General features: G+C 41.3%; 1 protein-coding gene across 1 annotated transcript; it reads left to right on the top strand.

Annotated features, from left to right (window-relative positions):
• Nucleotides 1-6,713: 6,713 nt before the first annotated feature.
• On the top strand, nucleotides 6,714-7,271 carry LOC124267388 (baculoviral IAP repeat-containing protein 7-B-like). The gene has a single exon (XM_046702298.1). The coding sequence runs from the start codon at nucleotides 6,714-6,716 to the stop codon at nucleotides 7,269-7,271; it is 558 nt and encodes a 185-aa protein (XP_046558254.1).
• The last annotated feature ends 13,629 nt before the right edge of the window (nucleotides 7,272-20,900 follow it).

Raw genomic sequence — 20,900 nt, 5'->3', positions numbered from 1 at the left:
ATGCTCTTCACTGAAGGTGATTCTGCCTTCTGTATAATTTCCAATACATTCTAATAGCTTTTCCCATATGTCAACAGAATATAAACATTTACATAAGATATGTGAAATTGTTTCATATGGTTCGTTACATAAGCTGCAGATGGTACATAACCAATCTTAAATAAATAACTGTTTGTACTCAGGATGTTGTGTAAAACCTTTAACTGAAACCATCTTACTTCACTACTTGGAGTACATGTTTTTACCATCATATTATAGTTTATCCATTCTGAATCAGTACATGTTTTCCCAAGGTAGCTTCCAACTTTCTGTATGTCTTAAGTTTTGTAAAATTAGGCTCATGCAGAATTTTATAAAGTACCTTTCATCCAGATTTATTATGTATTTTTGAGATGTTGAATGGCAATATTGGTCTTTGAGAAATTTTCGCTAAATGATTCTTATTAATATTTTGTAAATAACTCAACATTGCTTGCTTGATTCCTTGATAAGTCACGAAATTGGTTCAAATTCTATATTTTTTAACAAATTCATCAAACTCATATATTTTACCATGCCCATTAATAAAATCATTCAGAAATGTTATACCCTTTTTATGCCAGTGTGCAATATATATGGGTTTGCCATCAATTTTTATGGAATTGTTAAACCATTGTCATAAAGTCTTTAGTGTCAAAACAGTTCAGATATAAGCCCCATAATAGCAGTATCCCTTTCCCAAAGGTGTTATGAATATTTTGAGCAATATTTTCATAGATATATGAACTATAAAGCCAAATTTAAAGTTATGACATTTTTATTCACTACAGTTTCAAAAATTATGATTGTCCACTTGGATTTACTAGTAAACAATCTTTTAATCCATCCTAATTTCTGAGCTGCAATTACGTTTTCTACAACAGGTTCACTAATGCCGCCATATTCTGGCTGTAGTGACATTATCTCACTCTTGATCCTGCCTGGTTTGAACTTCCAGATAAATTGAAAACATTTTTTTCTGAAAATTATCTATCATATGTTTTGGCGGAGTAGGTATACTGCTGAAATTATTAAGCTTGGGTAAAAGCAAAGATTTGAATACTACATTTCCACCAATTTGTGTCCATGTTCTCTTTGCCCAACTATGAGCATTTGTAAATGTCTTGCTTGGCAAGACTAGTGATCACATTTAACCTATTTGTGTAAACTTTTATTTGTTAACAGACCGTTACCTACAATTTGAACTGAAACCATTTTAAATTGACACTTTGGGTACGTCTTTTTGCTATCAGGTATATACTTTCTTTTCAGAGCCAACATCCTAACACCATCCCTCTCTACAAAGTTATATACGTGCGCACTATACAAAAGACACTATGGTAAACAAGCCGATTTTTTATTGTTTTCTCCAAGAGATTGTATGAAACGGTTGCCTACCTGGGCCCCGTTTCACAAAGCTATCGTAGCGCTACGACTGTAGTACCTTTGTACTGTAACATACATTACGAGAGTCGTAGCGCTACGATAGCTTTCTGAAACGGGGCCCTGGGTCCAGATCCATAAAACATTCGTAGCCACACGCCATTCGTAAATCTATGATAAACTATAGAGTTACGACAGGTCGTAACCTTACGAACGCTTTGTTGATTGAGACCCTGGTTCTCTGTTGTCTTCTGACTTGTCAGTCGTCCTGCCTCTAGGGGACTTCTTGGTCCACTTCCGCCCCAAGAAGTATAATCTATTTATTCACATAAACTTTCAAATTTTGACCTGATGGCCCAGTAAAGAAGATTATATCATATTACAATGTCCCAAAATACGGTTAGTTAGAAGAATGAAAACAGAATACCTGTTTATAACGGAATAACTACATGTTTGGCTCATAAATGCTTTTAATCTTATGGTAGACACCATGGTGGTAGACAAGCTGATTTTCGACTTTTTTTACAAGAGATTGTATGAAACGTTTGCCTACCTGGACCCCGTTTCAGAAAGCTATCGTAGCGCTACGACTGTCGTTCCTCCTATGCTTTAACATAGACTTACGGCCATCGTAGTTCTACGATAGCTTTGTGGAACGGGGCCCTGGGTCCCGATCCCGATATTTAGTCCCTAAAATATAGCTTGATAATAAATGAAGTGCATGATTTGTACTTGAATTTTGTTCACCCAAAAGCTGACAAGACAGGTGTCCTGCAATTACAGTTTAAACCAGGGCCTGGGCTTAAATACTGAAAATCACTGTTCTAGTGATGAAATATTTGAACCATATTTAAGCCCAGGGCTTAAATTCGAAAATGCATAATATTTTGAAAAAAAAGGAAAAGACTCAGGATTTTTAAAAACTCTTTAATCAGGAAACTGGTCTATAAATTAAATATTTAAAGTTATGAAAATGTTTACTCGATTGAGTATATGTGAACTTGAATGATAAAGTTGACAGTCTTTAATGCTAAACACGAACTTCAAACTATCATGAGAGGATTGACTGACTAAGACAATGACTAGTTTCTACAGTGAGTATTTGGAGCCACACTGTTTTCAGAGTTCAAAGCTGTGAAAACGTTCACTCGAGTGAGTATTTCAACTGCGAACGGAATGATGAAGTTATAACAGTCTATTTAATGCAAAACATGAACTTCAAACTAATAGTTTGAGTTGAGTTTAGTTTGGCTTTACGTCACATCGGCATTATTCCAGCCACATAGTGACGAGAACAAGTCTGAATTCATGAACATTTTAACTTCAAACTAACATGACAGGAGTGACTGACTGATATCAAAGTCTCCGCGTTTAGAAAGGGACGTCACTCTTAACACCCAAAATTAAATCCAAATTTAAGCCCATGGGCTAAATGTCGCGTGGCCTAAACACGGGACTTCTCGGTACCTAGTTGATTCAATACAACCCAGCTAACACACACCGTTTTCGCAACGTTGTGGGAAGGTTGTAAATTGGCAACGTCATGACACGACGTTGCAACAACGTTAGTATTGCCTCATTTTATAACGTTATGTCACAACGTAATAACAACATTGCAAATTTACGCTGAGGAAACGTTGTGCTTTGGTCTCCTCACAACGTGATAGCATTTCTAATAACTTGGTGTCACGCTAGAGTGTTTGAGATTCACTTTGAGATTCTTTCTTCACTATTCAGCTACAGCTTCAGAAAACACACGAGCAAAACAACATGCAAATTGGCAAATAAACATTGAAGTGAATTTCTGCTTTGTTTTTTATGTACTGTTCACTACTATTAAAAACTATTCAACTATTAACGTTAAATAGAACGTTAGGACAACGTAAAATACGTTAGCATCAAATAATTTTTACCCCGTGGCGACTTGAAAGTAACGTATTACAACGTCAGGCCACAACGCTGTGACAACGTGAAATTGTTAGCTGGGTATACAAAAATGTCCGAAACAACCAAAATTTAGTTCAACATTCATCAGTGGCTGGGAAGCTGTCATTTTAATCACACACCCACCAGCGCTCGTCGCACAGTGTTCGTATTCAGGCACACGAGTGAATTGTATTTGATGTCGCTTGTTCAGTGCCATGTCAAAAATGATATTTTTATGTTTGATTCTATTGTATCGTGTATAGGGTAAATGTTGTGATCTCAAAGGCTTATAAATATTTTTGACACGAGGTCAGCCTCAGAAATAGTATCCTTATCCTGTCAGCAAATTGTCATAGGTATTAATACATTGTATAAACAAGTACAGCTAGTTTCGGTTATCACCCAGAAGGATAATTATTACACTCTCTCCAAAAAGAAACGCATAGGTGTATTTTCACGAATTTAATCTGCTAACTTTAAAGTGAGATAACCGATGTAATTCTGAATCAGTTGAAGCCAAATTCCACAGTATAAAAGTTGACGTTCACGTACGCGTCGGCCGAGGTCATCCCACACCGTAATGTTCTCATTCAGAAGAGAATGCTGGAACAGCTCCTCTGGCGGTCAATGAACGGATCGATGTGAATCCTGAAGATTTCGTCTCTGTACCGAATAGCAGCTAAATTTCACACACAGTTAGGCGCCCACACTTAGATGTCTGTGTGTAGGATATGGCTCCCCGCATCATACCACCCTTATATCGATCAACTTGGGCTACACGATTCTATGCAAAACGTTCATTTTGACGTCGATAAAAACGTACCCTTCCATCACGCCACTGAAGCCGAAAGCGTGATTCATCACTGAACCATACGCGTCACAAGTTTTGTAGATTCTTGAACCGAATGTTATTGCATCACTAGACCCGTCGACGTAGATGTAGTCGTCGCAGCACAGGACCAACATATGGTCTTCTGGCTCGAAGTCCAGCTGCTCGTAAATGATTACGAAAGGTTTGCGCCGACACTCTCCTCAAACCAGGCATTGCACTAGCAGTTGCTGTGACTGATTCCGCAAATAAAGTACCCGGACGTACCTATCTTGTACTGCAGTGGTTAGCCGTGGTCTGCCACTGCGCGGACGATCTTGCGTAGAATTGGTTTGTTGTTATCGCTTCCATAAACGACTGGTGGTACTCTGGTGAACATTTAGGTAACGTCACTTAGGAGACTCTCTAGCCCCCAGACGTCCATATTTGAAATTTCATAAAAGCAATATCACCTGTGCGTTTCTTTTTTTGGGAGAGTATACAGAAATACGTTTACGGAATTGGATCGCATTTGTGTCTATTTTAGTTACATTATTGATAATTAGTGTGTCTGTGCAATATTTTCCTAATCTAAAATTAAGCACCTACCTTTCTTTTGTCAGCATATTAAGTGCAACAAAAATACGTCATTTAGCATCTCTCAAAAATAATATAGAAAAAGTCTTTTTTCAACAAATGCATCAAGCTGAAATCAACAACAGACTATCACTAACTGATATCATTATGAATGGATTCTTTTTCGTTGAGTAAAGCACGCTATCTTCGGTCACGAGGTTACTTAATTACAATATGGACCCGTGAAGATCCGGGTTAGGTTTGGTCTTGCCGGGATCGGGTGGTCAGGCTCGCTGACTTAGTTGACACATGTCATCGTATCCAAAATGCGTAGATCGATGCTCATGCTTTTGATCACTGGATTGTCTGGTCCAGACTCGATTATTTTACAGACCCGCCGCCATATAGCTGGAATATTGCTGATTGCGGCGTTAAGCAACAAACCAGCCAGCCAACCAACTATACCCGACACATCATTATCTTTCTAAGAAGGAAACATTTCCCAGTAAATATAGTGTCATAATATGGCGGAGATGTGTTATCGTTACATGACTATTAAAACATTAAATAAACATTTTAAAAATCATTCTTCGCCATAGTCAGCATTATTCTAACTCTATGACAGCAGTCTGTAAATAACTGAGCCCTGAAAATATATTATTAAAATCTACGTGGAGATGAGACAATAACATTCTGTTATTGACGGTACAGTTATGATGTGGGCAGAGTTGACTATTCAAGATTATTATTGACAGAGAGTTAGTATGGTTTTACGCCGCTTTTAACAATATTCCAGCAAAATCACAGCGGGGATAACAGAACTAGGCTTCATACATTGGACCCATGTGGGGAAGCGAACTCGAGCCTTCGACGTGACGAGGGAAGACCCGGGTTCGATTCCCCACATACGTACAATGTGTGAAGTCCATTTCTGGTGTCCCCCTCCGTGATGTTGCTGGAATATTGCTAAAAGCGGCGTAAAACTATATCCACTCACTTAGAGACTAGGTGTTAGTGTATTCATAACGGTGAAAGAAGATTCACACAAAAAAACATCCCCTTACCTTGCATGAAAAAACCCATACTTCTTGAACTCCTATTGGAGTTGGCCAGGAATAATAGTTCACATTTTCTAACGAAAAACGAACCTGTGGTTGGTATTACAACATGGGCAACCTATTAGTCTCACAGTTCCTGAACCGCATTATTTCCCCTTCCTCCAAGCCCTTTCTGCCATTCTAAAGCCCAAAATGAAGCAAGTCTATATTTTCTCAGGTCTGAATCTCCCATCTCACTTGGCCATTTTCAATTTAAAAGGAATTATTTGTTTCTATCCAAATTGTACGTATTCAGAGACGTTTGTCTGGGGTAACCTGGAGTCACCGAGAATGACCACCCACATCTCCGATCAAGCATTGATTGATGACTGGGGACCTATTCTTATCTAGTATCAAACAAGGAGTAGAAACCTAGTACCAAGGACAAACTGCGGAGTAGAAACCCACTCCATGAATGAAGTGGGTGTTTTTAAGAAACCAGAGTACAACTTACAACGCATGTTGACATCAGCGCCGATCATACGCACGTGTCAGCGCTTAATGTGGAATTGTCCATGAATGTGCTAGCGCTAAAAATAGAAAGGTAACCTTTGTGGTGAAACTAAGAGTACATACCTGAAGAACAGTGAATAGTCATTCATCCATAGTTAAACGCTGTCAGTTTTCTGACGCATTAACCCCAATATGTGACACTCCTTCCTGTTGTGTTGAACGGCTGTATAGACTAAATGAAGGCAACAGCCTGGACATGTTTGATTAAGCTAACTAGGGTTTCCCTGACGCTGATCTATTTATAGCATTGCATTCAATGACGTGTGTCTCTGTACAGAGGTTCCGCATATTGTCATTGTGGTTGTAATTGATACCTGATCACTGGTAAACATTTAGTAAATTTGGAGTTGTGCATTTGTAGTTCTCAATTAGCCGAGGTACAGTTGCCTGCTATGGATGTTACTGATGCTGTATCACGGGCGCCTGTACTCGCCGCCAGCGCACAGAGACGACGACCAGGAAGTGAAATATCTCGCCACACGCAGCATAGTCAACCGACTCAGGAGAAGGAGAAACTCGGTAGGAGGTTGAGAACATTCGACAACTGGACAGGGACGGTTAAATCATTACAGCTCGCTATTGCGGGGTTTATGCTGATCGGCCCTGGGGACAAAGTGGAATGTGACACCTGCAAGGTTAAACTGTACAACTGGACGGAGACAGATGTCCCCCTTGACGTACATCGGAAATACTCCCCAGACTGCAGCTTCCTCAAGAAGTGGTTTCCTGCGCTTACGCCTACGCTACGATCTGGATATGATGTTACCAAGGCAAAGTATAGCGATTTTGTTGAACAGGTAAAGAGACTGGGCACGTTTGAAGCGTGGCCCCTTAAACTGGATATTCAATCTCCTCCAAACATGGCTGCCGCCGGGTTTTTTCTATATCGGCTCTGCAGACCGAGCTCGGTGCTTCTACTGCGGGCTGACATTAAGGGACTGGGATACTGATGATGATCCGTTTGATGCGCATCTCCAGTGGTCTCCAAGATGTGAGTATATAAAACACGCCCACAACAGCAAACGGGGGGGATGGAATTGACATGAGGTCACAGGATCCACGACACGATGGAGCGTCTTGTGCACAAAACAAACCTGTTGTGGTTGCTGCAAATCATGGATCCAGGGACAAAGACGGACCTGGAACCGGATGTCCCACAAAGGTTCACGCAGGTGCTCCTCCAAGTAAACCAAGACACTCCCCACAGGTAGAGGCGGTGCATACCATGGGAATCTCATATGAGCTGATTCAGCAAGCTGTTGCATCAAGGAGTACAGGGGATGACTTTCCTGACGCCACGTCGTTATATCTGGCGGTGGAGGAACTGATGGGAAACTGACGATGATGCTGATGCAGTTTTCTGTTTGAGTTTTGTTTGTTTGTAGAACTGCAACAGTCACGGCATTGTCGTTCCGTGTTATTAACTGTCCTGAAGCGAGAAAATAGACTTTCCTTGATTTACCACAGTTTACTTGGGTGCTTTGTTTCTAATACAGACGATGTCGTTTAGAAGTGGAACAAATAACACCATCCCGTTATAGAACCCTGTGACCCGTGAAAGACTGACGTGCTGAGAAAAGAGAGTGAATGTTGTTTAACACCGCACTAGTTGACGACGACCTGTCCATGCTGGAGTCATGACCGGGGTAGCGCAGTGGTTAAAGCGTTCGCTCGTCCCGCCGAAGGTCCGGTTTCGATTGCACACATGTGTACAATGTGTGAAACCCATTTCTTATGCCCCCCGCAGTGATATTGCTGGAATAAAAGCGGCGTAAAACCCAAGTCACTCACTTACTCGAGTCATCACCAAGCAGTGGTTGATAATATGAGCCAGTTCCCTGTTCTCACCTAGAATCAAGACGGACATTTTATTATACCGTATTTCTTTAATAAGCGCCGTATGCAACGCCGCGTCAATGTGTTTGTGAACTTTACATAAGGCGTCGTTATTAAGTTATAAAGTATAATCTGTAATTGTATTCAAGAAAAACATGAAACGGGTATGAGAGTAATTCGTGTAGTGTCATTATTTTGTGGATTTCTCTACAGTTGTAAATAAATATATACACATCCTGTGTGTTGTCCTATGTACCCTGTCCTATGTACCATGTCTGCTGTCCTATGTACCCTATCCTATTTGCCCTGTGTGTTATCCTATGTACACTGTCCTATGTACACTGTCCTATGTACACTGTGTGCTGTCCTATGTACCCTGTGTGTTGTCCTATCTACCCTGTCCTATGTAGCCTGTGTGCTGTCCTATGTACCCTGTGTGTTATCCTATGTACCCTGTGTGTTGTCTTATGTACACTGTGTGCTGTCCTATGTACCCTGTGTTTTATCCTATGTACCCTGTCCTATGTACCCTGTGTGTTGTCTAATGTACCATGTGTGCTGTCCTATGTACTCTGTGTGTTATCCTATCTACCTGTCCTATGTACCATGTGTGCTGTCCTATGTACCCTGTGTGTTATCCTATGTACCCTGTGTGTTATCCTATGTACCCTGTGTGCTGTCCTATGTACCCTGTGTGTTATCCTATGTACCCTGTGTGTTATCCTATGTACACTTAGGAGATAAACGTACTGTGTTTGGAAATTAGATGAATGTTAGACCGAATTGATAGTCTCTAAATTTCATTTGAAGCCGAACGCGTAGCGTGAGGTTTCAAATGATTAATTTAGAGACTATCAATTCGGTCTAACATTCATCACATTCCAAACACAGTATGTTTATTTCCATTCTACCATAACCGATTTAACATCGAACTTCCTCGTCCTGCGGAAGACACTGCGTAATCCGGCATGGGACGAGAGGCGAATTGAACTCGTCTGTGAAGGGTGAGTGAGTGAGCATGGTTTTACGCCGCTTTTAGCAATATTCCAGCAATATCACGGCGGGAGACACCAGAAATGGGCTTCACACATTGTGCCCATGAGGGGAATCGAACCCGGGTCCTCGGCGTGATCTGTGAAGGGAGTGGTAGGTGCCGTTCGTATCTTTTTTAACATTGCAACATAAAAAATATTCTGTCCAAAGAAAACAAACTACTGTTTATTCAATGCAATAATGTAACACCTAAGAGCTTGGTTTTTATAATCATAACTCCACACGACCGAAACGAGCCTATTGTTTTGTGTGCCGTGTTACTGTACTCCCCTGGCCACACTAAAATGGAATCGTCTGACCTACTTATTTTCATGGAAGTAGACAGTTACGCAACAGTTTGAAATGGCGGACGAGCCTGTGTACATTTTGCGAAAGGTTGAAATTCGAAGTGACAGTGGAAAATACTTGACTGACTGTCGAACCTGAACCCTGCAGAATCGAAGAATACATCCTTTTCTGATCGACCTATGACCTGTAACCCATCAAAGACTGTTGATTTTTATGACCGGCGAGTGTCGATCATGATTTCACGTACGTACCTCCACCCCGGCAGGCGACGAAAGAGTGACAGTGCTGCTTTGTGTACATGCGACTGACTTGGGATTCCTTGGAACATTGTTCTCATCATTTTGGACTGGATTATGGCCAAGCTTTTCAAAGTGTACGAACATAGCAGTGACAGCCTTGCGGGGAAGGTGGTAGAGAGCGGAATTCTCGTGGTTCAATTTTATGTCATGAACGGGACTCGATGGAGTATGAGTGGCATAATTTTTTGTTTCGCCTGACCGTTATCTTGCTAATTTCCCATTCTGAACGGAAACAAATATACCATTTACCAGGTAGGTAAATGTTTACGAACGTTTTGCCGCACAAATATGGATAGATAGGGATGTATTTTATACAAGGTTTTCTTATTTATATGTTAGATATTGTTTGTTTATGTTTGGAGCTGTGTATTGTAATTGAGTTTGAATATTTTTATAATAGAAGATAATAATTATGATAGTGAGGTTCCCTAATAATTGTGGTGGAGAAATCATATAATTGTATTTTTCGAGTTTTAATAAATGTTTCATCAGCATTTCCATCACGTCTGTTGTGTTGAAATTAGTCATGTTGGTGGCCAAGCTGAAGTAGTGCGGCAGTGTTGTATACGTGTGCAGTGAAGTGCCGTGAAATTAGACGCATTTTCAATCCAAATTGATACCGTCTGATTTTATTGATTGACCAATCAAATTCGAGCATTTCACGTAGCCATGGTAGAATGTCCTATGTACACTGTGTGCTGTCCATATACATTAATTGTTATCTTGAAACGATTCAGGTTTGTACTGTGTTCATTAATCCCGACCAACTGTCGTATCCTTACACTGACAGGCGAGCTCTTTTCAAGATTACTAATGTCTGGCAAATCTCAATACTTTATAGGAGTATCGACTGTGCATGGTATCACATTTTCATGTATTGTGATACATTCGTACATCTGGTGGGACTGTCTACTCAGCCGGGGCGGTGGGGTAGCCTAGTGGTTGAAGCGTTGGCTCGTCACGCCGAAGACCCGGGTTCGAATCCCTACATGGGAACAATGTGTGAAGCCCATTTCTGGTGTTCCCCGCCGTGATGTTGCTGGAATATTGCTAAAAGCGGCGTAACATCAAACTCAGTCAGTCAGTCTACTTAGCCTATTTGGAAAGGCTTATCTCTTATTTCCATAAGAAAATTGAAACTCCATAAGAAAATTTAAACTCCAGTGATAAGAGTTTGCAAAAATGTTATTCGCAATTGAATGAAATCAAGTTCATCATAACTAATACCCCCATTTCACTGGGCTACGATCGGTCCCGATTGCATTTTTTTAAATCGTATAATATCGGAAATGTACCTGGAGTAGTCGACAGAGATCAGCAAGATACTTGAGTGTGAGTGCATAATCTGGAAGTGATTTTTTAATCGGCCCAAGATTTTGAACAGGTTCAAAAACTTGAGCCGATTGAAAAAAGTCGTAAGTTATGCGTGACTGATCGGGATAGTCGCCAGTGTGTCGGGAGTTAATCGGGAATGCATCGGTAAGTATCATGAGCAATCTGCTTAACCATAGGTGAAGCGTGAACGAGTCGTACCATTATTGAGAGGCAGAAACGGCCACGTGTCATTCCCGTAATGCCACGCTTCACACCTGATCAACCACGATTAACTCCCGACACATCCCCAACATGGAACCGACAGGCTTATTGCCAAACAAAGCAGAGCTGTCAAAGCCACGCATCAGCACGATTTCTCCCAAATAAGACACGATCCACTTACGTAATGTTCACGCTCTACACACGATTTGCACGATTCACATCTGACTGACAGCAAAGGCATAAAAGCACCGGCGATCACAGTCAATATCACTTCAACTGCTGTAATGGAAACATTGAAACATGGCAAGAACAAAGAGATCAGCCAACAGGAAGATCACCCACCCCACCACCAGAAGAAAGCCAGGATGCGCTTTCTCAGGACGAGCCTCCACAATCAATGGAGGAGCACTTAGACACTGCCGTGGGTCCCGCCAAGAAGCCGAGGGTAGTGGTGAAGCTGACCCCAGCTGAAGAGACAGACATGGTCTGCTTCATACGAAACGACCCCTCCCTCTACAACAAAAAGTTGAGAGCGTGGACAGAACGACCCCTGAAAGAGAAACTGTGGCTGGATCAGGCAGAGAAGCTTCACAGGACAGTTGCGGAAATAAAGACCTGGTACGACCAAGTCGGGACAGGGGGATGTGGAACTCTCCGAGAGAGACCAGTGGATTTATGACAGCTTCAGTTTCCTCTGTCCACATATAATCGTGGGCCAGAGACGTAACATGGTGTCCCTCAAGAAAAAGATTGCTGCAGCTGCTGGGGTAACACAAGAATCCCAACCCGCCACATCTGCTGCAGATGATATCCTACCAATCGAGGAAGAGATTCCAAAGACTCAGAAAACCCCCAGTGTCACCATGCCCGTCTCCGCACCATCCACTCTCACAGATTCGACCAGAGGGAAGCCCAATCCCAGGAGCGGCGGTCCAGACCTAGCCCAGTTGCAAGAGAGACAAGACAGAATTATGAAGATGTCAGAGGCCTTCTTCAACACGGTCATGCCCACCAACGACAGGGAGAGGAACACTTTCTGCAATTGGATTACGGCTGTGCGTCATGAACTGCCCAGAGACCTTTACAGGAAGGCCCAGAGTGACACCTGGAACCTACTCGAGCTTTACAGACAGCAGCAGGAGTCCAGGGAGCAAGCCAACCAGCAGACAGCACTGCCAGCAAATTATTTGCAGCAACCACTGCCACAAATTCACCCTCAGCATTCTTTCCAGTCCGGATGTCATAACCCGGGTCCTCAGCAGCAGTATTGGCAGCCAGCACCTTCCCAATGGAAAAAGCACATAAGCGGCCCCAGTGTGTCCGTCTGGCACTCCCAGGACGCCAGATGGGCACAGCAACAAGATGGAGAGCAGCAACGCCCGGTCGCATCACCTGCAGAGCCTCAGTCCCAGGCCCAGTCGACGTCACAGCAACAAAGGCCTGGCAGTTGCCCAACTGTGGTTTGCACCAGTACACCCACCAGTGGCGCCAAAGACCGGTCCGACTCCACCTTTTCCAACCTGTCAAGCCTTATCAGAAGGTACACCCAGGACGACACAATGAACACACCCCAGCCGCTCCAGGACCAGGACCCAGACGAGATGTGATGTGTGGACTTTTACAAATATGTGAACGGTCTCGAGATGTGCTGAACTGTTGATTTCTTCTTCATTTTCTCATCGGTTTTGTGTTCATGTTTAAATGCTCTGTTGTATTTCCCAAGTGCTTCTTAATTACATTTGATATTGAATGCACTTTCTTTTGTCTTCTTTTCCTATATTACTCGGCATTATACATGAATCATAATGGTGAATATTTGCTGTGAAGATTGCTGAAAGGAAGGCACACTCTCTTATGCTCTCTGCCAACAAGGTCCGAAGAGAACAGAATTGTATTCTCATAAATCATAGAAAATGATATAGGGCACATTACACTCATAATACAATAACATATTGGTTCAGAAAAGACTAAAGAAACAGAATAAGAAAAAGTGATTGCTTTAATAAGACAGGGTATAATTTGATTTGATAAGTGATATACGTTTGTACATATTATATTACTACTAAATTATTATTACTAAAGTTTACTACGTTCATCATCATTACATGCCATGAAAATCGTGACATATATAGAAAACACTGAACTCGGCCCCGTGTAATACCATTTTCCTGAACTGACTGCCTGGTGTGGTATCCAACGAATGAAGGCGAGTTAGATATAAATACCATTCACGAGTTCCAATCTTAAATATCACGACGTCACATTCGGCAGCACTCGATGTTATAAAACAGTGATATCTTCAACGCCTTGACCTGGCGAGTAATAAAACATGGTGATTATATATTGTATATGTTTCTGTTCCAGATTAATATTAAACCCTCTTCCATTTGTACTTAGATGTTCTTAATTTTGTTAAGCAGACACTAAAGTGTTCTACTTTATCTATGAATGTTGATATTTTGTACATAAAAATATATGAGCATGAGATGCTGATATTCATCTAAAACATTCTTCTACAGTGGATAAGGATGAAAAGTTAGGTTTAAATCACCAATGTCCCAGTGCTCCTTGACCTTTTTCTGACATAATACCAGCGACGTCATACAATAAAACACAACGAACAGCAATGTGGAACATAAAACACAGGGATCGTCATTTATTTACATCAGTATCAAATGTCATTTCAAACATCAGTAATCTCAGTTCACACCTTCTTGGGTTGGATCATAGCATGTTGCCATGGTACTGCACCAGAGTCACTGTTGAAATACAGCTTCAGGTATTCTCTTTGCTTTTAGCTTCAACAGTGTCTCTGTTTGGTCCCATAACAGCTTCCAAGTCATGCATATTTGCTGTTTCACGTCACTGCCCAGGGATGAGGTTGTGTTCAGCATCCTCCTTATCCACCATGTTTTCTTGCAACCCAGTGTACCTCATTCGCATTATGTTATGGAGACACACGGCAGCTTCAACCATAATCATAACCACATCTGGACCCTGTTGCGAAGTGTTTAGAAGAAATTGCCATCGGTTTGCAAGAATACCAAAGGCATTCTCCATGACTCTCCTCGCTCTGGGGATCCTGTAGTTGGCAATCAGTTCAGCTTCTGATAGACCTCTTCTTGAGTATCTCTTCATATTGATGAAGGGCAAATGCATCATCTGCAAGTATGAAGTAAGGCATATCCAGATCATCATTTGACAATGGTTCAGGTTCGGGCAAGCATATGCTGCCATCGTCTAAACACTCCTTCAACTCCGAGGCATTGAAGATTTGTGCATCTGACACATGACCCAGGCCTCCGACGTCCACCAATAGAAATCTGTAATTAGCATCTACAAGGGCCAACAGGACAATGGAGAAGAAACCATTGTAGTTGTGGTAAAGGCTTCCACTACCAGGTGACTTACGAATCGAGATGTGTTTTCCATCGAGGGCACCAACAGCATGAGGGAGATTCCATCTCTGCTCGAATTCCAGACTAATGGTCTCCCAATCCCCTTGAGTGACAGGACATGCAATCACTGTATCCTTTTAGTGGTCTACGATGGCTGGGCACACCTCTGGGAGAAAGAGGCTAGGTGCCTTATGGTAACTGCTAACTTCAGACCTGTGTGCAGAGCTTTCCTGAAGTTGATGTCTTTTTGGTAAGTCTGGGAGACAGGAATGAAGTATTTCATCAAACATATCAGGAGGCATTCGCAGATAGTTGAAGAAGAAGACGTGTCTTCGAATCTGAGTTCAGATAAGAGATTGTCATAGTTTCCAAAGTTCAATCTTCTTTCCAACCTCAACCACGGACGTACCCAAAACCGTTTCTGTTTTCTTCTTTTTTGGTGCCTGGTTCCTTCTGTATTGATAGATATCTATCTCCAGTCCGACATGTTGTTGCAGCAGAAGAAGTAGTTGTGCAGCTGTGAGCATGTTGCTAGATAATGACAATCGTCTGTCATCGTCAGCTTTTGTAGCCGAGAATTGGGACCATTTTGTGGTTTGGAGGCGGAGTTTACGTGTCTTACTCGGCAATTATACGTACTTTACACAGCTTCGACCGGTAATCTTCCTGTGTAATCGGCAATGACGGCAATAAGTCTTCGATATCGTAAGCCCTACATCACTGTGTCGGCGAGTATCGTGAGGAATCGGGAGTGTATCATAGATATATCGCCGAAGAAACGTGATTTAAACTTAACCCATCGGCCAATACTGGGTGAAATCGTATCAACAACGGGTGCTCAATCGCAGTGTTATCGGCATTTATACGTAAGTCTACAGTCTCTGCATCTTCTCTTACGTAGATTTACTGTAGATACTGCGTAGAAAAGGAAAATGTAAACAAAAACTGGCCGATTGAGAACGATAACATCGTAGGTGACGAATCGGCACTAGTCGGGGTAGTCTTGATAGGTCGTAGCCCAGTAAAATGGGGGTATATACCTTTGATAGGGCACTGGCGCGGGTTCCAGTGATCTACCGACATATATATATATCTTTATTACCCACGTGGTCAACGTATGGGTAGTTGCATACTAATCTCGTACGTCACACGAGTGTCGTATCGCGTTGACCAGTGTCGGAACGGCTTGACCTGAGATTCTAAAGATTTGATTGGATAACCGATGACCTCTCAGTTAGGCCACGTTGTGACGGAACTACTTGTTCATTCATAACAAACACGTGAATTCATTCATTCTACAACTTAGATGCATTGTGGGAATGTAAACATTGCGAACGTTGCCGCGTCGCTGTTTAATTGTGAGTCGAACTGAGACATTATATGCGTCGAAAAACATAAACGCAATGTTTCCACCAGTGATGTTAGCCGAGTGAAGCAGTTGCAAACCAAGAAACGGGGTGCTACGGAGTAGTTTACTGAAGGAGGCTGTACGAGAGGCGATGACAACTGACATGCATCGTGACGTCGGTTACCAAGTGGACAGACGAGAAATGGCGTAGTGACGTCAATACAGTGTGACGTCATGCAAAAGTGTACGTCAGAACAAAATTCCTCCGCAACCTCTTTATGAAACCGGTTTCGGTTTGAAACCACAACAATACCAAAACTACGCTATTTTGTCAATTTAATGCATGTAAGACGTGGGTAATAAATAAAATACCACACTCGGTCTCATTACATACGAATTATACGAAACTCGTGACCTTCCTATGGTTTCTGACCTCGCTTTCGCTCGGTCAGATACCATAAGAAGGACACTCGTTTCGTATAATTCGTATGTAATGAGACTTCGTGTAGTATTCTCTATATATTACACGTTTGAACTATGATCAGGTGATAAACTTTCAGCTGAGTTACACATCGCTAACATCAACATAGGCTACATATACAGCAGTATTACATGTCAACAATAGCGGCAGGGGCTAATAGACAGCTGCGTTACGTGTCGATAATAGCATCAGAGGATATGTACAGCTGCATTAGACGTTAGTAATAATATCAGAGGATTTGTACAGCTGCATTAGACGCTAGTAATGATATCAGAGGATTTGTACAGTTGCATTAGACGTTAGTAAAATTATTAAAGGAAATATACAGCTGCATTAGACGTTAGTAACAGTATCAGAGGAAATATACAGCTACATTATACGTTAGTAATAGCATTGGAGGATATATACATCTGCATTAGACGTTATTAACAATATCAGAGTATATATACATCTACATTAGACGTTTGTAATGGTATCAGATGATATATACATCGACATTAGACGTTAGTAACAGTATCAGAGGAAATATACAGCTACATTATACGTTAGTAATAACATTAGAGGATATATACAGCTGCATTAGACGTTATTAACAATATCAGAGTATATATACATCTACATTAGACGTTTGTAATGGTATCAGATGATATATACATCTACATTAGACGTTAGTAACAGTATCAGAGGAAATATACAGCTACATTATACGTTAGTAATATCATTAGAGGATATATACAGCGCCATTAGACGTTATTAACAATATCAGAGTATATATACATCTACATTAACCGTTAGTTATGGTATCAGATGATATATAGACGTTATTAACAATATCAGAGTATATATACATCTACATTAGACGTTAGTAACAGTATCAGAGGAAATATACAGCTACATTATACGTTAGTAATATCATTAGAGGATATATACAGCGCCATTAGACGTTATTAACAATATCAGAGTATATATACATCTACATTAGACGTTTGTAATGGTATCAGATGATATATACATCTACATTAGACGTTAGTAACAGTATCAGAGGAAATATACAGCTACATTATACGTTAGTAATAACATTAGAGGATATATACAGCGCCATTAGACGTTATTAACAATATCAGAGTATATATACATCTACATTAACCGTTAGTTATGGTATCAGAGGATATATACATCTACATAAGACGTTTGTAATGGTATCAGAGGAAATATACAGCTGCATTAGACGTTTGTAATGGTATCAGAGGATATATACAGCTAAATTCGAGGTGAGTAATAGTATCTAAGGATTTACATTAATGCATGAACTATCAGCCAAAGTGATAACATTTTTATTCACTATAGTTTAAAGAAATAAGATTACCCACTTGGATTTACTGGTAAATCATCTTATATTCCATCCTAATTTCTATGCAGCTATTACATTTCTACAACAGGTACACTAATGCCACCATATTCTGGCTGTAGTGACATTACCTCCCTCTTGATCTTGTCTGGTTTAAACTTCCAGATGAATTGAAAACATTTGTTACTGAAAATATTCTATTGTATGTTTTGGTGGACTAGGTACACTGCTGAAAAGATGATTAAATAAGATTTTAATACTACATTTCTGCCAACTGGTGTTAAAGTTCCCTTGGCCGTAATTTAGGCTCACCATATGTTCTAATTACACATCAAACCCAATGCCATGTGGCTAAATTTGTGTTTGTGTTCATTCAAAATTCCAATCCTTACATAATTTAACCTTGACCTTTTCTTTGACCCTGTCCATATCAATTTATTGTTTTCAGCATTATCTTTTAAACCTGAAAATCTAGCCAAAAGGATAATGTGTTCATTGTAGCGTAGAGACTGTTTTCAGATCGATCTAAAGTGAGTATAGTGTCATCTGCAAATTGTGTTAGTAGAGATTTTATGTTGCCTATTTGAATTCCTTTTATTTTACTATTATTTCTAATCATGATTGCTAAGTTTTTTCACAAAGAATGAATGTATAAGACGATATGTGACACTGAAAATGTGGGTTGCAAACCCATTTACCAAACCCTAGACTCAATATCTGCAAAAAGAATTTTGTTCAATGTTGAATGCTTAGTCCAAAGTTGTTGGATAAACATTTTGTATAAATTTCCTTCGTACAGAATCAAATGGCTTTTCAAAACCTGATATCTGGTAAGATTCTGTGTATTCCAGTGAATCATAAATAATCCTAATTGCTTCACCTATATATCCACTGTCACAAATCCTTTCTGATCTTCACGAATTATTAATGGCAGAATTGGTTTAAACCTATTAGCAACTGAGGCTGCGGGTATCTTACAGGTTGTTTTTGAAAGGGAGATCGGACGACAGTTTTTTTCAAATACATTTTACATTTATTTTCTTTTGGTATACATTTTATCAAGCCTTGATTTTAAGATATGGATAAGGATCCTGTTTTATATACTGAGTCGAAAAAGAAACTTCACATTCTTTCTTCAGGGCACTATAAAAGAACAAGAGATGGTTAAGATGGTTAAATTGATATTATTTCATTGCTGAGATCTGTGTGATGTACTCGATACACTGACAGTGCCATAATCAGTTCCATAAGGCTACACCGCCGTTCCAAAACATGGGTATACAGAATGTCAAGTCACAAGAATAAAAATGCGAAATTTCTCAGTTCAATATTGTGTATGGCCGCCCCGCGCATTCACCACTGCCAAACACAGTCTCCTCATCGACTGCCTGATGCTTGTGAACACGTGGTTGGGGATTCTGCGCTATTGTTCTTGCAAGGCAGCGCCAAGTTCCTCTGCATATTCGGAGGTTGGTTCCTAAGACCACGAAGCCTTCTCCCAAGTGCATCCCAAACGTGCTCTATTGGATTAAGGTCAGGGGACCTCGATGGCCAGTCCATGACGTTGATTCCAGCGTTTTGAAGGAAATTTCGTGTCAACATCGCGGTATGCGGCCGAGCATTATAATGCTGGAACTGTAGACCTGGGCCATGAGCCGCCATGAAAGGAACGAGTTCAGGGGTGAGCACCTGGTCGCGGTAAGCAGCAGCTGTGAGGTTTCTACGGATGACCAGAAGTCGGGAACGGTTGTTCCCACAGAAAGCACCCCACACCATGCAACTTCCGCCCCCGACTCAGTATATATATATAATGTAGGTCATAAATCACGTATTTATGGAGATCCACTCAGTAGGATTATACAGGGTATATGTCAGCAATGAATCAATCTGGGCCAAGGCTTTTATCATTTTTCATTTTTTTCAATGCCTCAAGCACTTCTTGACGAGTAAGTTCACCTTCGAAATAGCGTGATAATCTTCCCTTGGCACTGAAACTGTGTGTAGTCTTCCGTTTTGTATAATTTGATATAATACTTTATTTCCTCTTGCATAATTTCACTTTGTTTTTTTACTTTTGTTTCATCCTCTTTTTCGAGAATTGGGATGGATTTATCAAGTAAGTTTCTGTAATTTAATTGGAGGATGTAGTAATAGCATCAGAGGATATATACAGTAACATTAGACGTTAGTAATAGCATCAGAAGATATATACAGCAGATTTAGACGATAGTAACAGTATCAAGGGATATATACAGCTGTATCGGACGTAAGTAATGATATCAGAGGATATATACAGGTGTCTGTGGTGTTCGTGATGGTGGTGTGGTGGTCGTAGTGGTGGGGTTCGTGATGGTGGTGTGGTGGTGGTGGTGGTGGCTGTGATGGTGGTGGTGGTCGTGGTGGTGGTCGTGATGGTGATCGTGATGGTGGTCGTCATGGTGGTCGTCTTGGTGGTGGTGCTCATGGTCGTGGTCATGGTGGTGGCTGTGATAGTGGTGGTGGTCGTGATGGTGGTCATGGTCGTGGTCGTGGTGGTAGTCGTGATGGTGGTCGTGATGGTGGTCATGGTGGTGGTCGTAATGGTGGTCATGGTGGTGGTCGTGATGGTGGTCGTGATGGTGGTCGTGGTGGTGGTCGTGATGGTGGTCGTGATGGTGGTGGTGGTGGTGGTCGTGATGGTTGTCGTGAGGGTGGTCATGATGGTGGTCGTGATGGTGGTCATGGTGGTGGTCATGTTGGTGGTCGTGATTGTGGTGATGGTGGTCTTGATGGTGGTCGTGATTGTGGTCATGATGGTGGTCGTGATGGTGGTCATGGTGGTGGTCATGTTGGTGGTGGTGATTGTGGTGATGGTGGTGGTGATGGTGGTCTTGATGGTGGTCGTGATGGTGGTCGTGATGGTGGTGGTGGCGGTCGTGATGGTGGTCGTGATGGTGGTGGTGGTCGTGATGGTGGTCGTGATAGTTGTGGTGGTCGTGGTCGTGGTGGTGGT

The sequence above is a fragment of the Haliotis rubra genome, unplaced genomic scaffold, assembly GCF_003918875.1.
Source record: "Haliotis rubra isolate DU_JTF1 unplaced genomic scaffold, ASM391887v1 Scf1309, whole genome shotgun sequence".
Classification (NCBI taxonomy): Eukaryota; Metazoa; Mollusca; class Gastropoda; order Lepetellida; family Haliotidae; genus Haliotis; species Haliotis rubra.
The sequence above is the reverse complement of the archived record's forward strand: the minus strand, read 5'-3'. Positions and strand labels throughout refer to the sequence as shown.